A 22,059-nucleotide genomic window follows, 5' to 3' on the forward strand; every position below is an offset into this window, starting at 1 on the left:
TGCCCTGTGTTTTGGGTTGGTCATTTATTTTACGCGCCCGTCTGTTTTGGCGTGACCGGTTTGTGCCGGAGAAAATAAAGATGTTGTACTTTACCTCTGCTCTCTGCGCCTGACTCCAACCACCACTCCTAGTACGCCGTGACAAACTGCTTAAAACTGTATAACACAATAGTGTTTTTGGAAAACTGGTTCATATATCCTAAAGTCAATAGCGAATGTGGCTATGTATATATATTTTTTGCCTTTAATGTATTGAAGACCTATTTCAGCAAGTTAACCTCTTACATCTAGATGTTCCGCTAGCGGAACACCTGCTCCAATATCCAATGATGGGCGTGGCGCGAAATACAAATTCCTCTAAAATCCGAAAACTTCAATTTTTCAAACATATGACTATTTTACACCATTTTAAAGACAAGACTCTCGTTAATCTAACCACACTGTCCGATTTCAAAAAGGCTTTACAATGAAAGCAAAACATTAGATTATGTCAGCAGACTACCCAGAAATAATCAGACACCCATTTTTCAAGCTAGCATATAATGTCACAAAAAACAAAACCACAGCTAAATGCAGAACTAACCTTTGATGATCTTCATCAGATGACAACCCTAGGACATTATGTTATACAATGCATGCATGTTTTGTTCAATCAAGTTCATATTTATATCAAAAAACAGCTTTTTTACATTAGCATGTGACGTTCAGAACTAGCAAACATCCGGTGAATTTACTAAATTACTCACGATAAACGTTCACAAAAAACATAACAATTATTTTAAGAATTATAGATACAGAACTCCTCTATGCACTCGATATGTCCGATTTTAAAATAGCTTTTCGGTGAAAGCACATTTTGCAATATTCTCAGTAGATAGCCCAGCCATCACGGCTAGCCATTTAGACACCGACCAAGTTTAGCCCTGATCAAACTCCGATTTACTATTACAAAAGTTTCATTACCTTTGTTGTCTTCGTCAGAATGCACTCCCAGGACTGCTACTTCAATAACAAATGTTGGTTTGGTCCAAAATAATCCATCGTTATATCCAAATTGCGGCGTTTTGTTCGTGCGTTCCAAGACACTATCCGAAATGGTAAATCAGGGTCGCGAGCATGGCGCAATTCGTGACAAAAGATTTCTAAATATTCCATTACCGTACTTCGAAGCATGTCAACCGCTGTTTAAAATCCATTTTTTATGCCATTTTTCTCGTAAAAAAGCGATAATATTCCGACCGGGAATCTCCGTTTAGCTAAACAGAGGAAAGTAAACAAAGCTTTCGGTCGACGCGGGCACGAGCCTGAGTCTCACAGTACTGTAACCAGCCACTATCCAAACGCGCTACTTTGGTTCAGCCAGAGCCTGCAAAGCCACGATTCAGCATTTTGCCGCCTTCTGAGAGTCCATGTGAGCCGTAGAAAGTGTCACGTAAGAGCAGAGATCCCCTGTAATTGATAGAGATAATCAACAAGGCCAAGAAATGGTCAGACAGGGTACTTCCTGTACAGAATCTTCTCAGGTTTTGGCCTGCCAAATGAGTTCTGTTATACTCACAGACACCATTCAAACAGTTTTAGAAACTTTGGAGTGTTTTCTATCCAAAGCTAATAATTATATGCATATTCTAGTTTCTGGGCAGGAGTACTAATCAGATTAAATCGGGTACATTTTTTATCCGTCCGTGAAAATACTGCCCCCTAGCCATAACAGGTTAACAAAGTTTTTGCTGGCTTAGCTAGCCATGTTAATGACGAGCGAACTAGCACCGTTGGTCACTGCACTACAATGTCAGGCTAGCTATTGCCAGCAGGGGATTTATTGAAATATTAAGTGAATGTTTATTTTCTTACTACCTTAAAAGGTTTCTATAAAAGGGTTGTACTTGTGCTCTGTATTTATGGATTAATATCACTTCACATTGAGGGTATGTATCACTACTGTTGCTCCTATCTAAAAGATATATTGTATCCTACCTAACCAGTGAACGTGTGTCATGATGTGCGCAACTGGTTGAAGGTAAGTCAGGTGCAGGAGAGCAGAGATGGGTGATAACAGGCGCACTTTATTCATGCCCAAGGAAAGCAGCGATTACGCCCAAAGTACACAAACGGTACAATAAACAAAACACACAAGTCAAACACATACCCGGCACAAACCAGCCTGATGCGAACCACACATAACAAACAAACAATTCCACACACAGACATGGGGGGAACAGAGGGTAATATACATTTAGTCAGATGAGGGAATGTGAACCAGGTGTGCTGAAAACCAAGACAAAACAAGTGGAAATGAAAGGTGGAGCGGCGATGGCTAGAAGACCGGTGACATCGCCGCCGAACGCCGCCCGAACAAGGAGAGGGACCGACTTCGGTGGAAGTCGTGACAACGTGTGGCTGTGACCGTCCTGTCAATGCCTGTCATCACTGTTTGATATCTTTTACTGCAGGTATGCTTTTCTGTATTTTTGTTATTTTCTAAACACAACGCATGTATACTATACAATCACTTTGTAGATTGAGTCTGAGAGAGATATTCTGAGAGTAGTGAACGTGTGGCTGTGATCGTCCTGTCAATGCCTTTCATCACTGTTTGATATCTTTTACTGCAGATAAAAACCGAGTCAACCTGAAGTGTGGGTGTCCATGTGCCTTACTTCTGGGGGGCTATGTGAAGTTAGTTACACAAGGGCAATGATCACAATTCAGTCATAATGTGACTAATAGGCTAGTGTATCAGGGCAAGATGGCGCCGATGGAGATGGCAGCATCAAGACTAGCTCTTGAAAAACTTTGCAGTATTTAGTTTTTTATGTACTATTTTTTACATTATTAGCTGAGGAAATGTTTTGTGTCATTACATACAGCTGGAAAGAACTATTGGATATTAAGGCGGCGGTAACTCACCAGAACTACCAGCATTACGACCAGGAATATGACATCCCTGGAGAAGATCCTTTGTTCACTCTCCCCAGAGCAATTTAACTTATTCCAGGGGCCGACCCAAAACATTGCCGGCGGAGGAAAGGCACTCGCGGTGGCTTGCTGGTTCAACTTAGGAGGCGTGCACACCACCCAGCCCTTCCGAGTATATTACTCACTAATGTTCAGTCTTTGGATAACCTCTCTAGGGTAGGTGGCACCAAATCGTCCCACCTACGTAACAGCCAGTGTAATCCCGTGGCGCGTTATTCAAATTCCTCAAAAATACAAAAACTTCCATTTTTCAAACATATGACTATTTTACAGCATTTTAAAGACAAGACTCTCCTTTATCTAACCACACTGTCCGATTTCAAAAAGGCTTTACAGCGAAAGCAAAACATTAGATTATGTCAGCAGAGTACCCAGCCAGAAATAATCAGACACCCATTTTTCAAGCTAGCATATAATGTCACAAAAAACAAAACCACAGCTAAATGCAGCACTAACCTTTGATGATCTTCATCAGATGACAACCCTAGGACATTATGTTATACAATACATGCATGTTTTGTTCAATCAAGTTCATATTTATATCAAAAAACAGCTTTTTACATTAGCATGTGACTAGCATGTGACTAGCATTCCCACCGAACACTGCCGGTGAATTTACTAAATTACTCACGATAAACGTTCACAAAAAGCATAACAATTATTTTAAGAATTATAGATACAGAACTCCTCTATGCACTCGATATGTCCGATTTTAAAATAGCTTCTCGGTGAAAGCACATTTTGCAATATTCTCAGTAGATAGCCCGGCATCACAGGGCTAGCTATTTAGACACCCAGCAAGTTTAGCACTCACCAAAGTCAGATTTACTATAAGAAAAATGTTATTACCTTTGCTGTCTTCGTCAGAATGCACTCCCAGGACTTCTACTTCAATAACAAATGTTGGTTTGGTTCAAAATAATACATAGTTATATCCAAACAGCGGCGTTTTGTTCGTGCGTTCAAGACACTATCCGAAAGGGTAAATAAGGGTGACGAGCATGGCGCAATTCGTGACAAAATAATTCTAAATATTCCATTACCGTACTTCGAAGCATGTCAACCGCTGTTTAAAATCAATTTTTATGCCATTTTTCTCATAAAAAAGCGATAATATTCCGACCGGGTATCTGCATTTAGGTAAACAGACGAAAGAAAATAAAGCATGGGGTCGACTCGGGCACGCGCCTAAGCCCATAGTACTCTGATCGGCCACTTGCCAAAAGCGATAAAGTGTTTCAGCCAGAGCCTGCCTCGATATCGTTCAGCTTTTTCCCGGGCTCTGAGAGCCTATGGGAGCCGTAGGAAGTGTCACGTTAGAGCAAAGATCCTCAGTCTTCAATAAAAAGAGCCAAGATGAAACACAACTTGTCAGACAGGCCACTTTCTGCATGGAATCTTCTCAGGTTTTGGCCTGCCATTTGAGTTCTGTTATACTCACAGACACCATTCAAACAGTTTTAGAAACTTTAGGGTGTTTTCTATCCAAAGCCAATAATTATATGCATATTCTAGTTACTGGGCAGGAGTAGTAACCAGATTAAATCGGGTACGTTTTTTATCCGGCCGTGTTAATACTGCCCCCTAGCCCTAACAGGATAACAAAGTTGATGAGCTTCGAGCAAAGGATTTCTTTCCAGAGAGACATCGGGGCCTGTAACATACTTTGTTTCACGGAACATGGCTCTCTTGGGATACTCTGTCAGAGTCAGTAAAGCCAGCAGGATTCTCAGTACATCGCGCAGAGAGAAATAAATATCTCTCCGAGAAGCAGAAGGGCAGAGGGGTGTGTTTCATGATTAACGACTCATTGTGTAATTCTAGGAACATACAGTAACTCAAGTCATTTTGTACACCCAACCTAGAATACCTCACAATTAAATGCTGACCATATTATCTCCCAAGAGAATTCTCCTCCGGCAGTTTACATCCCACCTCAAGCAGAGACCTCGACGGCCCTCAAAGAACTTCACTGGACTTTATGCAAACTGGAAACAACATATCCTGAGGGTGCATTTATTGTAGCTGGGGGTTTTAACAAAGAAAATCTCTTTTGGCAAATCTGACCAACTCCATCTTGCTCCTCCCGTCCTATAGGCAGAAACTCAAACAGGAAGTGCCTGTACTATTCAACGCTGGTCTGACCAATCAGAATCCACGCTTCAGGATTGTTTTTATCACGTGGACTGGGATATGTACCCGGGTAGCTTTTTGAAAATAATCTAGACGCATACGAGGATACGGTGTGTGAGTTCATAAGGAAGTGTATAGGAGATGTAGTACCCACTGTGACTATTAAAATCTACCCTAACCAGAAACCATGGATAGATGGTAGCATTCGCGCAAAACTGAAAGCGCGAACCATCGCATTTAAATAACCATGGCAAGGCGACTGGTAATATGGCAGAATATAAACAGTGGAGTTATTCACTCCACAAGGCAATCAAACAAGATAAACATCAGTATAGAGATAAAGTGGAGTTGCAATTCAACAGCTCAGACACGAGACATATGTGGCAGGGACTACAGACAATCACGGACTACAAAAGCAAAACCAGCCATGTCGCCGAGACCAACGTTTTGCTTCTGGACAGGCTAAACACATTCTTCGCATGTTTTGAGGATAACACAGTGACCCCGATGCAGCCTGCTACCTGCTCCTTCTCCGTAGTTGACGTGAGCAAAACATTTAAATGTGTTGACCTTCGCAAGGCTGCCGGCCCAGACAGCATCCCTAGCCGCGTCCTCAGAGCATGCGCAGACCAGCTGGCTGGTGTGTTTACGGGCATATACAATCTCTCCCTATCCCAGTCTGCTGTCCCCACATGCTTCAAGATGGCCACCATTGTTCCTGTACCCAAGAAGGCAAAGATAACTGAACTTAATGACTATCACCCCGTAGCACTCACCTCTGTCATCATGAAGTGCTTTGAGAGACGAATAAAGGATCATATCACCTCTACCTTACCTGCCACCCTAGACTCACTTCAATTTTCTTACTGTCCCAATAGATCCACAGACGATGCAATCACCATCACTATGCACACTTCCCTATCCGGGACAAGAGGAACACCTATGTAAGAAGGCTGTTTATTGACTATAGCTCAGCATTCAACACCATAGTACCCTCCAAGCTCATCATTAAGCTTCAGGCCCTGGTTTTGAACTTTGCCCTGTGCAACTGGGTCCTGGACTTTCTGACAGGCCGCCCCCAGGTGGTGAAGGTAGGAAACAACACGTCCACTCCGCTGATCCTCAACACTGGGTGCTTGCTCAACTCCCTCCTGTACTCCCTGTTCACCCATGACTGCGTGGCCAAGCACGCATCCATCTCAATCATCACGTTTGCAGATGACACAACAGTAGTAGGCTTGATTACCAACGATGATGAGACAGCCTACAGGGAGGAGGTGAGGGATCTGGGAGTGTGACGCCAGGAAAACAACCTCTCACTCAATTTCAACGAAACAAAGAAGATGATCGTGGACTTCAGGAAACAGCAGAGGGTGTAGCCCCCATCTACATCGACGGAGCCGCAGTGGAGAAGGTGGAAAGCTTCAAGTTCCTTGGCGTACACATCACTGACAAACTGAAATGGACCACCCACACAGACAGCGTGGTGAAGAAGGCGAACAGAGCCTCTTCAACCTCAGGAGGCTAAAGAAATGTGGCTTGTCACCTAAAACCCTCACAAATTTTTACAGATGCACAATTGAAAGCATATTGTTGGGCTGGTATGGCAACTGTACCACCTGCATCCGCAAGGTTCTCCAGAGGGTGGTGTGGTCTGCCCAACCCATTACCGGGGGCAAACTACCCGCCCTCCAGGCCACCTACAGCACCCGATGGCACAGGAAGGCCTGTTCCTTTTTATGAACAGATTTTAAATAAGATTTGATTTTGCTAAAATGCTTTCAGTTCCACTATAAATCTCATAGGAATTTAACATCCCTTTTCAACCTAAAAAAGGCAACAGTATTGCACAGACAGAGCACCATTTGTCTTCATTTACACATGATAAAATGAATTATCTCTTTTAAAATGTATTACTCTGTGCTGAGGACAAGATTAGACCTTTTTTTACAAATGGAAAAACTCTTTCTCCCAAGGGAAGTCTTGTAGCAGAGGTAACTTAATTGTTTGTTTGGTGCAAATATTAAATTCAAACTCTGAACTGTATTTGTATAACACATACAATTTGAATAAATATCCACTGAAAAGGGGGGTATGCATAAAATAACTTTACAATAATATATTTTATAAATATTGCATTTTCTCTGACAAATTGAACAAACTCTAAAGCTATTCTGTTGAGGAGTCATAGAAATATACAAAGCCTGGAAAGTGTATAACCACATACAAATATATCATGATGCATTTTCCCATACAAATGTTCAAAAGTGACATGAAATGAAACAGTAATTAAATGCATTTAAACAGTTAGAAATGTGTAAACAATAATCTGTAGAAATATACAGTACATTATTTGCAGTTATAAGCATACAACACTTTTCACCATCCCGTATTAATGAGGTCTGGTCATTAATTTGGTAATTTGGTCATGTGTGTGACTTAATGGAAAGGAAGAGACCTTACACCTATTAATATGTGTATACTCCATGTGTACTAGAAAGTGTATCCTCACTAAGTTGTACACATTTAAACACTTAAACAGGTTCAGAACACACAAACGCACACACACACACACACACACACACACACACACACACACACACACACACAGAACCCATGTGGAGTATCACTGTGGTTGGCCCAGGGGTGTGACTACAGGCCATAGCATGTCAGGTAGTGGCCCCTTAGGCTCCCCAGCTCCCCCAGCCTGACTGGCCCAGTTAAAGTCCACTCCGTTCCTCTTCAGGGCAGCCAAGTGCTTAATGTCCAGTGTGGTGAAGGTGGTGAACTGGACCTGATTCCTCTTGCTGGTGGGGGAGTGGAGTGGATCGCTGCGGGTTGGCTTGGCTAGGAGGGTGGCTGAACCCTGAGCCATGGGGTCCAGGGTGGGAACCTGCTGGGAGCTGCTCCTCCTACCCAAGGTGGCAGTCCTCTCTGGGATAGCACTCATACTCAGGCTGCTCTCCAGAGCCCGGTGGCTATCTGTGGAGCATTGTCTCTGCAGGCTGCAGTGGGACTCAATAGAGCCGTGGTTCTCCCGTTTGATGGTGGAGACCTGGGGTGGGTTGTGCGGCGCTGGCCCTGTGCTGGTCCCCAGCCACACCCAGTCGTGCCTATGCTCCTTGGGGCCGTTGGGGTCTGGGTTGCCCTGGGCAGGGGTCTTGTTGACCCGGAAGCAGAGATTATAGGAGGCGCAGTTGAGTAGGAAGGCCAGGATGGCCAGGACAGAGACTCCCACCAGCGCAAAGATGCCAATCTCCAGGTCTGACATGGCTTTGAACGTCTTCACCAGGTCACTCTCCACCACCTGGGGTGGCTTGGGCTGCTCTTTCTGGGGTGGTGCCTCTGCTTTGGGCATCTCTTTCTTCTGGTTGGGGTTTTCCACCAGGTTCCCCCAGTCTCTCCTCAGCCCCTGTCCTCTGCCCAGGCTTCTGTCTCTGCCAGGTCTGCCAGACACCTGAGGTTTGTCCATGCCAGGTTTTCCCCTGATGGTGGTACTACTATCAGTGTTGGTGGTGGTGCTGCTGATGCCCTCTCTGATGGTAGAGATGCCACCTCCAGCCACTTTCTGATCCCTGGCTGTTGACGTGGTGACATCAGTTACAGTGCTGTCCTGGCAGTCTGGCACGGTGCTCCTGAACGAGCGTCTGTCTCCGTCTCCCTCGGTCAGAGCCCGTGGTGAGGTCACAACTGGCGTGAGTTCCCGTGGTGATGTCATGACTGGCTCAGGCTCTACCTCTGACTCTGAACCTTCACTGCCATAGCCAGTAGCACCACCACCAGTGACCCCTCCGTCCATCCTGCTGCCTTTCTGGAAAGTGACCCTAAGAAGCCCATTGCCCACCACCAGCTTGCTCTTCCTCTTAGACTTCTGGCACTCCTCACAGATCCTCAGCTCAGCTTTCACCAGCACCCCCTGACCCTCACCCTCCGCCACCACAAATGCTGACTGGGGGGTCCGGCGCACGGTCCCCACACTCTTGTCCCCGGAGGTCACAGTCAGGGAGTAGACGCTGCGGTCAAAGAGGTCCAGAGGGGTCACTGAGCCGTCGCTGAACTGGATCCAGCAGCTGACCAGTGCCTCCTTAACATGGAAATAACACAGAGACAGGATAAGGAGAGGGCTTGGAATTATCTAAAATAGGTCAAAATACAATCAGGAAATCAATATTCTCCCCATGTGCAGAGTGTCAGACATACAGAACATCAATTCATTTCCAAATATTCACTCTCATAAATAGATGTGTCAATGCATAAGAGTAGGTGGTAAAGCAGGAGCTGATTTTGCATCTTTCCACAGAATTCTCATGCAACCCAGTGATTCACAATTGCACAGTTATTTCAATTCCTGCATTAGCGTTTTGTCCGTTGGGTTGACATGATAGCTAATCCCTAATTTTGTCGGTATCTAAGAATTGTCTCTGTTAATCTCACTATAATTAGATTGGGGGCTATTGTATCACAGACCACAGTCCTATCACATCATGGCATGAAACTCAATTTAACCACAGGGGATCAATATCAGTATAGATGGAGAATACAAACCATTAGCACTAGCCACCAGAGGGCGCAATGTAAATGAATTACTCCCACCACAGTCAGTTCAATAGAACCATAGAGCTGTTAGCTGATAATGAACGATTGGAGCCAGAGGCATGGCCTATATTCTGAGGTGAAATACATTTGCATAGATTGGAATTGTACTTTACATGGCCCATCATAGAAACAAATGAGCATGTGCACTAACTCCGTTCTAATAGGTTGAGTATTGACTGAGTCAAGTTAGCGATTGGCCAGGCCCCTGGCAGCACAGGGCTGTCATAGTGCTGGCCTAATGGTATCCCCACTCACAGTTTGGGAAGTGTTTTTGAATGGGCATGCTGCCATGGCTAATGTGTGAGCTGTTAAACTGCGTCCATGCACTCTGTCTGGCTCACAGCGTGGCCACAGTACTACAATCCTGAGCTGTGGACACTATTAACTCACACACACAGGAATCACAGGGACAAACCACATGCTGCTAGGCTAGCAGGTTACTGTTATTCACTGTGAAATGTATTATTTTCTTGCTGAATATCTGTGAAGAGCTTTGAGGGTACAGGTTTTCCACTATTGCTAATCGTCCCCGTCCCCCCCCCCCTCAGCTTCAGAATGGCACAATGTGAAGTTGGGGCTTGTTCTTTGGATGTACTTTATTTTGTATAATAGTTTTGAATGAGGTTTGATATAACATAATTTGTTTATTTACCTGTTTGGGTCTCTGCATGACTTCCTGTATTGTAGCCGTGGCAAAGATGGCCATGTTTCTCCCTGGGCTGAGCTGGAGGGACAGAGAGAGGCCAGAGACCAGTTGCACTCCCAGCTCTGTCACACTCACTTTGTCTTCCAGAACCCTGACCATCCGCTCAGCCAGGATCGAGTCAGACAGAGGAGACATCACCTGCAACATTATACACACACATTAGTATACACACACACACACACACACACATGCACACACACAAACATACACACATTACCTGTAGAGTGGTGGTCCCTGCAGCGCGTCCCTGCAGTACAGTCCCAGCCTGTAGTCTGGCTATAGATTGGTCTCCTACCCTGAGAGAGTAGCGCACCAGCCTGGTGACATCCACCTGCCAGTCTGGCCCCAGGAAAGTCTCCAGAGACCCTCCCAATCCCCCTACCATGGGGTCTGGAGATGGGTCCGACGGCTCGGCCACAAAGGGTGTGAGCACCCTGACCACAGTGTGTTGGTACTGTAGCATGCAGCCTCTGCTCTTCCTCATCTCCTCCTCTTCCTCACTGTCCCAGCTGGTCCTGAGAAAACAACACTTAATTGTAATCTCTTACGAGAAAACTGTCAGATGGAAGAGGTTCAAGAAAAATCTGAGAGTTGAATGGGTTTGGGTAGCTAGCTCTGACACCAACCATAACCATGTAAACATAGAGTGTAGCTCCAGAGAAAACAACAACACCCTACACAATCCATCCATCCACCTCAGTGTATTGAGTAAGAACCAGGCAGCGGTAAGACATTCAGTATTGAGTGAGACCCTACTGACCTGTTTTCTGAGAGCAAGTCTATGGCCCTTCTACGGGGAATAACACACTAATGTAACTAACAGTGATGTGATGATAGATTATTATTATAGAGTACAGCAATATGCATTAGTCAAGGCTGATAAGCTGGAAGATTTCTATTCCCTACCCTCTCTCTCATAGTACTTACTGTATTATTGGAATCATCTATCTGTTTGAACAGCACAGCTCTTGTCTATGAGACTTCTAAACAAACAGGCTTTAGGACTCCTACTTAGATTTGTCAAATAATGGTATTGGATTTCATCCTTTGTCACTATGCAGTGGGTCACTACTAGTGGCTCTTGTGATGATTTGTTATTAAGTTTTGTGCAAACAAACTGTCAATCAAATCCTTCTTTGAATCCTTCACGAATGCCAAACTCCAGCCTTGCTGCAGCAGGTCTTGGCATCAGCTCTCTCATCAGCTCTCTCTGTGGATTTCTAAATAGTATTGACAAAGTCTTACATTGATATGTGGCCAACATTGGTATCTGGAGAGTTGTTATTAAAAGCAAAAACATACCTCTTGTTGCCAGCGGCCACGGGGACTCTCCAGCCCTTGATCTGGCTGAGTTCGGGGTTGGCTATGTCGATAAGCAGGGGGAGGCGGGGCATCCACACACTCATCTCCAGTTGGGCACTCAGGTAGCTGTAGGTGAAGTTGAGCACCATCCTCATCCTCCCCCTTGTCTCCTTCCCATTAACAAACACATAGTCACAACGATCCGACACCTGGGGGGACACAGGGGGATGCTGAGCTATTAAAGAACACAACCTCTTCATGAGGAGTTATGTGACATGGATAGCAAGCTGAAGTCTATTTGCCCATAATGTACTAGCCCATTAATTTCTATGTCATTTGAGGTTCCTGTGCCCATTGTCACATAGGCTTTGGTTAGATTCAATCTGGGCCACCGAGTATCCACATTATAGCGCGATTAAAATGTTTCCACTGCATATGTCTGTTCAATCGGAAATTACTGTAAAATGTTCAATTGTGTTATAACGCAGATCTTATGCAGTCCGGATTTGATCTAGCCCTTAGCCATCTAAGGTTTATAAATCTAAGTGCTGACAGAGACAGAAGAAAGAAAGAGCATGCTGTGGAACCATCATATTATATCTGTGTCAGGGGCGGAAATCCCGGGGGGAACGGGGGGGACACGACCCCCCCTTCCTGGGAAAAATAGGAGTTGTCCCCCCCAATATATCACTAAAACATAACTATGTAATTTAAATAATATTAATAATACGCAATGAAAGCAATTGTGCTGATTATAGACACTTAATAGCGCGTTTTTAAGTTTCAAAAGATTGCGACCCCCCCGCCCTTTGCCTCACAATGGTTTGATCCACTGCCTGTTCCTTAGCTTGCTACGTAACTACCGTGAGGTTCATCCAGTCAATCGCGCACACACACACTAGCTGAATATGCAGAGCTAGCGCACAAATATTAACTATTAAGCTAGCTAGTACCTATTCCATTTATGTGGCGTCGTCAAAGATGGAATCAGCATGCAGATGATGTAAGTCAGTGCTTCAAAGTCCCTGTGATAAGGTTAGCGATAAACTGAAGTCCAAACATCTACCATTGTCTTAAGTATATTTAATGGTCTCGTTGCAAAAGCTAAATTGTCGCAAGGGAACTTTTATTTATTTATTTTATTTCACCTTTATTTAACCCGGGTAGCAAAGATTATAGCAAACACCACTGAAACTGAATTGGTGCTCGCTAGCTTTGCAAATTCAGCTATTGTTGGAAGCCAGCCAATATGAAACAAACTATTAAAATTACAAAAGGTTGCAGCATATGTTGTGTAAATGGTGAACTCATACAGCTGTCAACTCTTGTCATTTTAATCCGTTTCACATTTGCTAGCTACCTTTTAGATCGAAGCCCATATAGAATGATTGAAGATGATAGAAGCCCATCTCCTACTGTAAATAACCTACACACTGTGTGTGTAGCCAGCCAGGTAGAAAAATGGCAGAAAAATAAAAGACGGACATCAGAGTATTTTTCAATACACCAAAACGCATAGTAAGAACCCTAGTAGCCTAATATCTCAAAGACTAGTTGATAAAATGTTCATAAGAAAGAAATCAAATTCTAATGGAAATGTTTCACAATGATGTCATTAGGTAGAGCAGGGAACAGATAGCACACAGACAGCAGAGTTGGGGACAGATATGCAGGGACAGACTGGCAGAGACAGGGAGTCTCAGGTAAGTTTGTTGAGTCTTTGTTTGGCAACATTATGAAAGGTTCTCAATTTTTTTGACTTGTAAAATCGGAACATAATTGGAAAATGCCATGGATACCCCCACTCTCAACTTAAACTGGTGACTGAACTAAGATTTGTTAAAGGCAATGGTATTGCTGTTGTGATTAGTTGTGTAGTTTTGGGTACCGGTAGTTAGGAGTACGGCAAACACCTTATTTCTTTGGTTCCTCAATATACATTTACCATATTACAATGTAGGCTATGTGTTACAGCACTACTTTTGGTGTCCCCCTCAGGAATTGCTCTTGAGAAAATTTCATGTAATTGTCCCCTCCAAAGTGGATATCAGATTTTCGCCCCTGATCTGTGTGTATGTGTATAGAAATATATCCATGCTCGGGAGACCGGATGATCCTTTACCCTAACCCAGTGAGGCCCTTTGCTCTAAGAGGGGTCACTGACTGGGAAGAGAGAGTGATATAATAACTGGAAACATTTCTACAGTCTTCATAAGTGATAATACAGAAATACAAACCCACCCTTACCTTGAAAAGATTAGCTCAAGTGAGTAACCTCTTAATGGAAAATGCTAGGCTATAATATAATTTCCTCACTTGCACTCCTGCTCTTTATCTAGCTTTTTCAAAATTTGCTGGGTGAATGTTCTCTCTCTCTCTCTGTTTCCCTCTGTCTCTCTCTCTGTCACCCTCTCTCTGTCTGTCTCTGTCTGTCTCGCCCCCTCGCTGTCTCTTTTCATCTCTCCGTCTCTCTCTCTCTTAATTGAGTAAAGTCCCTATGCCATTGGCTCCACGAGATCTGCTCGAATAACATGCATTTCACATGCAAGTATGATTTTTATTATGGTCTCTGAATGATTCTGAATATGATTGTCATAAGGACGTTTGTCTTGTTCTCTTACAACATACAGATACGTAGATATAGAATCTCAATTTGAGCCAGTTTGCTGCAGCAGGAAAATAATCCTGCAGCAACAGGACATGTTAATTATCATGTGGATTATAATTCATGGACATTTTTGTAGGGGTTGATACATTTTTCATAAGGGAAAATCAAGTCTGAAATTTCAAAGTGGAAATTATAAACTTCAGCAGCCTTTTTAAACCTCAAATACACTACAAGTTTTAAATGTCCTGCATTGCAGCAAAGTTCTCCTGCAACAAGGTGATCAAATTAAGATCCTACACCTGTAGAGAAAAAGTGAATATTGAAACAGGGCTTCCAAAGCTGTACCTTCAGCACGTTCTCGTCAGTGGACCTGCAGTTGGTATAGTTGGTGACATCGGTGACAGTGCCGTCAGCCTCCACAGCCAGAGTCCTGACTGGGGCAGACACTTTCTTACCAGTCAGAACAGCTGTGTTCAGCACATCACTGTCCTACAGGGGACAGACGGGACAGAGTGACCGTGTGAGGCAGGCATATAACCACACACTCACATTCAAAAATGGGCCTTCACATGTAAGCATGCATGCACACAAGAACACACACACACATACACACCCACACACATTTACACAAAGATTGGCATGCACATGTACACACACTCGCATGAACGCACACACAAATGCACAATAATACAATTACATGAACACGCACTCACGCACTTCCTTATACAGTTAAGTCTGTGCATATGTTTAACTGCTTACCTCCTAAACATAAATAGACAAATCAAGGTTGGTCTACAGCTGATAAGATCTCTCTTATAGCTCTATAACCCCTCGTTGAACATGGGTTTTAAAGTGTTTTCTGGCCATGATACTCTCTAATAATATTTGTTCTAATCTAGAAGGCGAGGGGGCTGATACAGTGGCTGATGACTGTATGGCCCAGCTGATGTAGATTTAATCGCAGCTCTCGACAGATGTTGCAGGGCAGCCTGTAAGTCATTCTGAACTCAGCAGCACAGCACAACAGCTGCTGACCGCAATTCAGAAAGTCACCCAAACTGACTACCAGTACAATAAAGTTGTATTGTATTGTACAGACCTACTGTACTGAAGCAATCCCTATGGGATTTGTAGTACCAACACCGCTTTGAAAAAGGGATTAATTCCTGTCACAAGTACACAGGTGGTAATACCATCTTCTGACAAACCAGATCTATACCTTGTACTTGTACATTTGGAAAAATTGTATAAAGCATTGTGGCTTCGTTATGAAGATGTTTCATTCCTCCCTATCGGGGGCTGTTTGATCCTCAATGAACGTCAACTGCTTTAACATTGAAGGAGAGTGTGACCTGGGCCAGAACAGCCCTGATGTTATCAAAGCTAGAGGCCAATACAGCTGGCACTCAGCTGTACAACAATGACCACATCGACACCCCCCTGACATCCCCCTCTCCAGGGCTCTCTCAATCGTGTACACACACATTTTATTGTTATTTTATAGCCAACATCTCCTCCATAAAACATCAAACCAGATGAGAGTGCAATAGACATACATTTACGGTAGACCCACACAGTACTTAATTGCACATCCAGCATGACTGTAATTCAACTTACTGTCACGCTGCAGGGAGAATAAAGTGGTGGTGTTACTGTTAATGCAACTACTGCTGTGCCATACAAACCCAGGTGCATCTGCACACAGGTGCATGCACGCATACAAATAAAATGCCACACGTGCACACAGATAAAAGGCACGCACACATGCTCCTCACCATGACCAGTGGTGTCAGGCCTACGTAGTCTCTCTGGGTGGTATAGATCCTCATGACGCCAACATCCTTGATGTGTCCTGTTTCCAAACGCCATGTGATCATCTGGCTCTCTAATTGTTGCTCAGTCAACTCCTTGGTCTCAAAGTCAAGCTGCAAGACCTCCAACAGACCCCTGTCAATCCAGAAATACAGTTACATTCACATTCTGCATCCTACTGATATTCACTGTAGCATTCAATACAATGTGTCACAGCTCATGAATGGACATGAATACTGCAATCATCAAGATGTATGCTGCAATCAAGAACAACAAGACCCTCTTATTTCTAACATGCACATTCAAACCCCCAGTGTTATTATAAAATGATCATATTCTAACCTAAACCTTGCTTATAGTGTATGTAATACAGAGATGGGCAACTGGTGGCGAGGGAGGGGGTGGGTGTTCAGAGCACTCTGTTTGGTCAAGCAGTTGCTAGACAACAGATGTGTGGATGTCCTTAGTGGTTGTCCTTGGTGCTGTCAGTAGGATACTGTGTTGGTTTACTGTGTTGTATTACTCACTGTCTCCCTCCCTCCTGCTCTCTTCATCTTCTCTCCTCAATATCTCCCTCCTTCGTCATCTGTCCATTTGTCTCCTCCATCTCTTCTCCATCTCTCTTTCATTCTCAGATCAGGCCCGCAGATCAATCCCCCTCCCCCAACTTTTACAGCCTCTTCAGCTTAGACCTCGAGATAGCTTTGCTCTACATATACTTATTCATCAATAAAAGAGATTGGACAGGATTCTATGGGGAACATTTTCACCATGATTCCACTCTTTTCCTGGAAACCCTCTCTGGGGGCTTTGGGGGTCGTAGCTTGTAAATCTGTGGTCTTATCATCAGTTTCAGAGTGCTAGGGTGGGTAGGGGGGTAACTTCTGTCCACCCCTCTGGGCGTTCACTGGTCTGTTCACTGGTTAATACCGCAACCAGGACTTGAAATATCTGGGCTCCTTATCTTGCCCGGAATGTGCCAGCCAGTGGTTAAGCCCGGATAACGCACTGAGGATTACTGATGATTACAGATAAGTGGGCCGGACAGGCGGCGCGCTGAGCCGGGTTGGAGTGTGTGTGTGTGTGTGTTTGTCTGAGGGGGATGGTATGTTCTAGGAGGTTGCTGGGCAGAGGTGTGTTTTTCCATCTGGATCAGGAAGTGTTATGATAGCACCACATAATTGTTCATGTTGACATAATTGACGCTGTGCTGACTAGTGGTGGCTATTCAGCAGCCTGATGGTCTGGGGGTAGAAGCTTTTGGCCAGTCTTACAGTTTTTGCCATGATGTTCCCATACTGCCCACGTCTGAGTGATGGAAACGGGAAGAACAGGGCATGGCTCGGGTGGCTGGGGTACCTGATGATCTTCTTGGCCTTCCTGCAACATGAGGTGTTGTAGGTGTCGTGGAGGGCAGGCAGTGTGCATCCAATGGTGCATTCGGCTGAGCGTACCACCCTCTTTAGCGCCTTTTGGTCACTGGCGGTAGAGTTGCCGTACAAGGCTGTGATGCAGCCCGACACTATGCTCTCGATGGTCCTCCTGTAGAACACTGTTATGGCCCTCGAGGACAGGCCAGATTTCTTCAGCATCTTGAGGTGCTGTGTGGTTTGGCCATTTCACCTCCTCGGAGATGTGTACACCGAGGAACTTTAAGTTTTTGATCGTCTCCGCGGCGGCCCCGTTGATAAGGATGGGGGCGTGCTCCTTTGTTTTGCTGATGTTGAGGGAGAGGTTGTTAACCTGTCACCATCCCGTCAGTGACATCATGGAGAAATATTTTAAACTGTTCATATCAACACAGTTGATCCCTCCCCCACTGCGATAGACAGGAGGATTACTAATGTTATTACTGATATCATGATAATCTCAAAGAGCCTTACAAACAACTGATTGACATTGTCATCTACTGTATGTTATTCCTTGTAGTTACAGAGCAGGTTTCCCAGACACAGATTAGTGCTACAGTCTATTTCTCCATTGTGGAATGCTTTTTAGTCCAGGACTAGGCTTGATCTCTGTCCTGGAAACTGGCCCATATTCCGTGAGATTATAACTAGGGCCCAGAGTTTTTCCTGATCACATGACCTGACCAGGGAAAACTCTGGGCCCAATTTACGTATAACATATCTTATAGAAACCAGGGAAATAAGTGCCTTAAGCAAATATCAGTGCAGCTGTGCCACATCTATCAGTTCAAAAAGTACTGAATAGTCACTTCAGTCTATTTACAAGGAGAGTGATTAACCACAATGTAACAGAGATCTGCTCCACACAATAAACGGCTGTCTGCACAGCTGCCGGGACCACACCAACAAGGCAACTGATTAAATTAATTAGTTTTTTTTCCCTCGATCAAGTCCTAGAATTGCAATCTGTTCTTCTTCCTGACATTTTAACGAAGATAATTCTAAGAATCTGGAAAGCTATAAGAAACAACCTGTTTGTTTCTTCTACCTTTCTCTTCGGACAAATGCTGTACATCAATAATCTCACACTTCTCATACCAGTAAGAACATGACAAAGGAAGGCCATTATTAAGATTTAAGAGAGCCTACAAAACTCAAGATGTTTGAGGAAAATGAAGGGCTATACACCTTTTCCCGGGATTGGTGGTCTTCCTCTGACACACAACAGAGATGGTGTTTGCGCCCCTTCTGCCAGGCTCCAGGGCGATGTCCCATAAGGCTGAGTCACTGGGCCTCGCTGTACTGAACGACATGCCCTTCCTCACTGTGGCTCTGGAACACATAGACACAGACAGGTCAGTTAACACACACATACACAAACACAGGTCAGTTAACACACACATACACACACACAGGTCAGTTAACACACACATACACACACACAGATCAGTTAATAATCAAATCAAAGTTTATTTGTCACGTGCGCCGAATACAACAGGTGTAGACCTTACAGTGAAATGCTTACTTACAGGCTCTAACCAATAGTGCGAAAAAAAAGGTATGTGTGTGTGTGTGTGTGTGTAGGTAAGTAAATAAATAAAACAACAGTAAAAAGACATTTGAAAATAAGAGTAGCAAGGCTATATACAGACACCGGTTAGTCAGCCTTATTGAGGTAGTATGTACATGTGGGTATGGTTAAAGTGACTATGCATATATGATGAACAGAGAGTAGCAGTAGCGTAAAAAGAGGGGTTGGCGGTTGGTGGGACACAACACAGATAGCCCGGTTAGCCAATGTGCGGGAGCACTGGTTGGTCGGGACAATTGAGGTAGTATGTACATGAATCTATAGTTAAAGTCTCAGAACCCGGGAAAAAGCTGAATGATGTAATTCCAGCCCCTGGCTGAAAAACATTGGCGCCTTTAGTAAGTGGTCTATCAGAGGACAATGAGACTGAGGCGCGTGCACGAGGCGACCACATGTTTTTATTTTCTCTCTCTTTGTACTAAAACACAGATTCCCGGTCGGAATATTATCGCTTTTTTACGAGAAAAATGGCATAAAAATTGATTTTAAACAGCGGTTGACATGCTTCGAAGTACGGTAATGGAATATTTAGAATTTTTTTGTCACGAAACGCGTCGGGCGCGTCACCCTTCTTTACCCTTTCGGATAGTGTCTTGAACGCACGAACAAAACGCCGCTATTTGGATATAACTATGGATTATTTTGAACCAAACCAACATTTGTTATTGAAGTAGAAGTCCTGGGAGTGCATTCTGACGAAGAACTGCAAAGGTAATAACATTTTTCTTATAGTAAATCTGACTTTGGTGAGGGCTAAACTTGGTGGGTGTCTAAATAGCTAGCCCTGTGATGCCGGGCTATCTACTTAGAATATTGCAAAATGTGCTTTCACCGAAAAGCTATTTTAAAATCGGACATAGCGAGTGCATAGAGGAGTTCTGTATCTATAATTCTTAAAATAATTGTTATGTTTTTTGTGAACGTTTATCGTGAGTAATTTAGTAAATTCACCGGAAGTTTGCGGGGGTATGCTAGTTCTGAACGTCACATGCTAATGTAAAAAGCTGTTTTTTGATATAAATATGAACTTGATTGAACAAAACATGCATGTATTGTATAACATAATGTCCTAAGATTGTCATCTGATGAAGATCATCAAAGGTTAGTGCTGCATTTAGCTGTGGTTTGGGTTTATGTGACATTATATGCTAGCTTGAAAAATGGGTGTCTGATTATTTCTGGCTGGGTACTCTGCTGACATAATCTAATGTTTTGCTTTCGTTGTAAAGCCTTTTTGAAATCGGACAGTGTGGTTAGATTAACGAGAGTCTTGTCTTTAAAATGGTGCAAAATAGTAATATGTTTGAGAAATTGAAGTAATAGCATTTCTAAGGTATTTGAATAACGCGCCACGGGATTCCACTGGCTGTTACGTAGGTGGGACGAAATCGTCCCACTGGCCCTAGAGAAGTTAACGAGAGTCTTGTCTTTAAAATGGTGTAAAATAGTCATATGTTTGAGAAATTGAAGTAATAGCATTTCTAAGGTATTTGAATAACGCGCCACGGGATTCCACTGGCTATTACGTAGGTGGCATGAAATCGTCCCACTGGCCCTAGAGAAGTTAATACACACACACAGGTCAGTTAACACACACACACACACACACACACACACACACACACACACACACACACACACACACACACACACACACACACACACACACACACACACACACACACACACACACACACACACACAGGTCAGTTAACACACACATAAATTCACAGGCTACTTAAGGGGAACACTTGAGGTGATCTCAACAGCATAATATTTTTGAGTGTTATTGAACCATGATTGACTGCTGCAGGTGAGGTGAAGCTATCTAAGGATCACCTGAGAGCCTCAGATAATGATAGCAGCCTGACATAGTCAGCACAAGGCTCAGATTCTAAAGCTGCCTTCAGGCAAACTCTCACATAACACACATTCACATCAAAACATGCAGTGGTTGGTCAAAAATCAACCTAGAGGAAGCTCTACATGTTCCTTCTACCAGTATGCCTGTACAATCTTAGAAAAAAAGGTGCTATCTAGAACCTTAAAGGGTTCTTCGGCTGTCCCCATAGAACCCTTCGAAGAACCCTTTTAGGTTCCTGGTAGAACCCGTTTCGTTCCAGGTAGAACCCTTTTGGATTCCATGTAGAACCCTTTTCACAGAGTGTCAGACCAGCGTTGAATAGACCTTGTCACGGGTACATCCTGTGACAAGGTTATAACATCTACCGAAAAGACAGAAATGCCAACGGAGGCGGTGTTGCGGTCTATATTCAGAACCAGATTCCTGTAAAGCTTAGAGATGATCTAATGTTAAATACTGTTGATGTAATATGGCTACAGGTTAATCTGCCTCACCTGAAGCCCATACTTGTGGGAAGCTGCTATAGACCACCAAGTGCTAACAGTCTGTATCTGTATCTAATATGTGTGAAATGCCTGATAATGTATGTGATATCAACAGAGAAGTACATTTTCTGGGTGATTTAAATATTGACTAGCTGTCATCAAGCTGCCTACTCAGGAAAAAACTTCAAACTGTAACCAGTACCTGCAACTTGGATCAGGTTGTCAGTCAACCTACCAGGGTAGTTACAAACAGCACAGGAATTAAATCCTCAACATGTATTGATCACATTTTTACTAACGTTGCAGATATTTGCTTTACAGCAGTATCCAAATCCATAGGATGTAGTGATCACAATATAATAGCCATATCTAAGAAAACCAAAGTTCCAAAGGCTGGGACTAATGTAGTTTATAAGAGGTCATCCAATAAGTTTTGTAGTGATTCATATGTTGATGATGTAAAGAATATTTGCTGGTCTGTGGTGTGTAATGAGGAGCAACCAGATGCTGCACTTGATGCATTTATGAAACTACTTATTCCAGTTACTAATAAGCACGCACCGATTAAGAAAAT

At 43.6% G+C, this 22,059-nt stretch overlaps 1 protein-coding gene across 1 annotated transcript in view; it reads right to left on the reverse strand.

Moving 5' to 3' along the window:
• Positions 1–7,738: 7,738 nt before the first annotated feature.
• The window catches only part of LOC106566402 (transmembrane protein 132D-like), a 47,358-nt gene continuing 33,037 nt past the window's right edge, over positions 7,739–22,059 (reverse strand). Inside the window, exons 3-9 of the mRNA XM_082974405.1 lie at positions 18,734–18,877; positions 16,100–16,271; positions 14,670–14,813; positions 11,717–11,925; positions 10,632–10,929; positions 10,361–10,432; positions 7,739–9,196 (exon numbers count right to left, since the gene is read on the reverse strand). Of these exons, the coding sequence (XP_082830531.1) occupies positions 7,739–9,196; positions 10,361–10,432; positions 10,632–10,929; positions 11,717–11,925; positions 14,670–14,813; positions 16,100–16,271; positions 18,734–18,877 (2,497 nt within the window). The remainder of the gene's footprint in view (positions 9,197–10,360; positions 10,433–10,631; positions 10,930–11,716; positions 11,926–14,669; positions 14,814–16,099; positions 16,272–18,733; positions 18,878–22,059) is intronic.

This window comes from Salmo salar, chromosome 01 (genome assembly GCF_965601325.2).
Source record: "Salmo salar chromosome 01, fSalSal1, whole genome shotgun sequence".
NCBI lineage: Eukaryota > Metazoa > Chordata > Actinopteri > Salmoniformes > Salmonidae > Salmo > Salmo salar.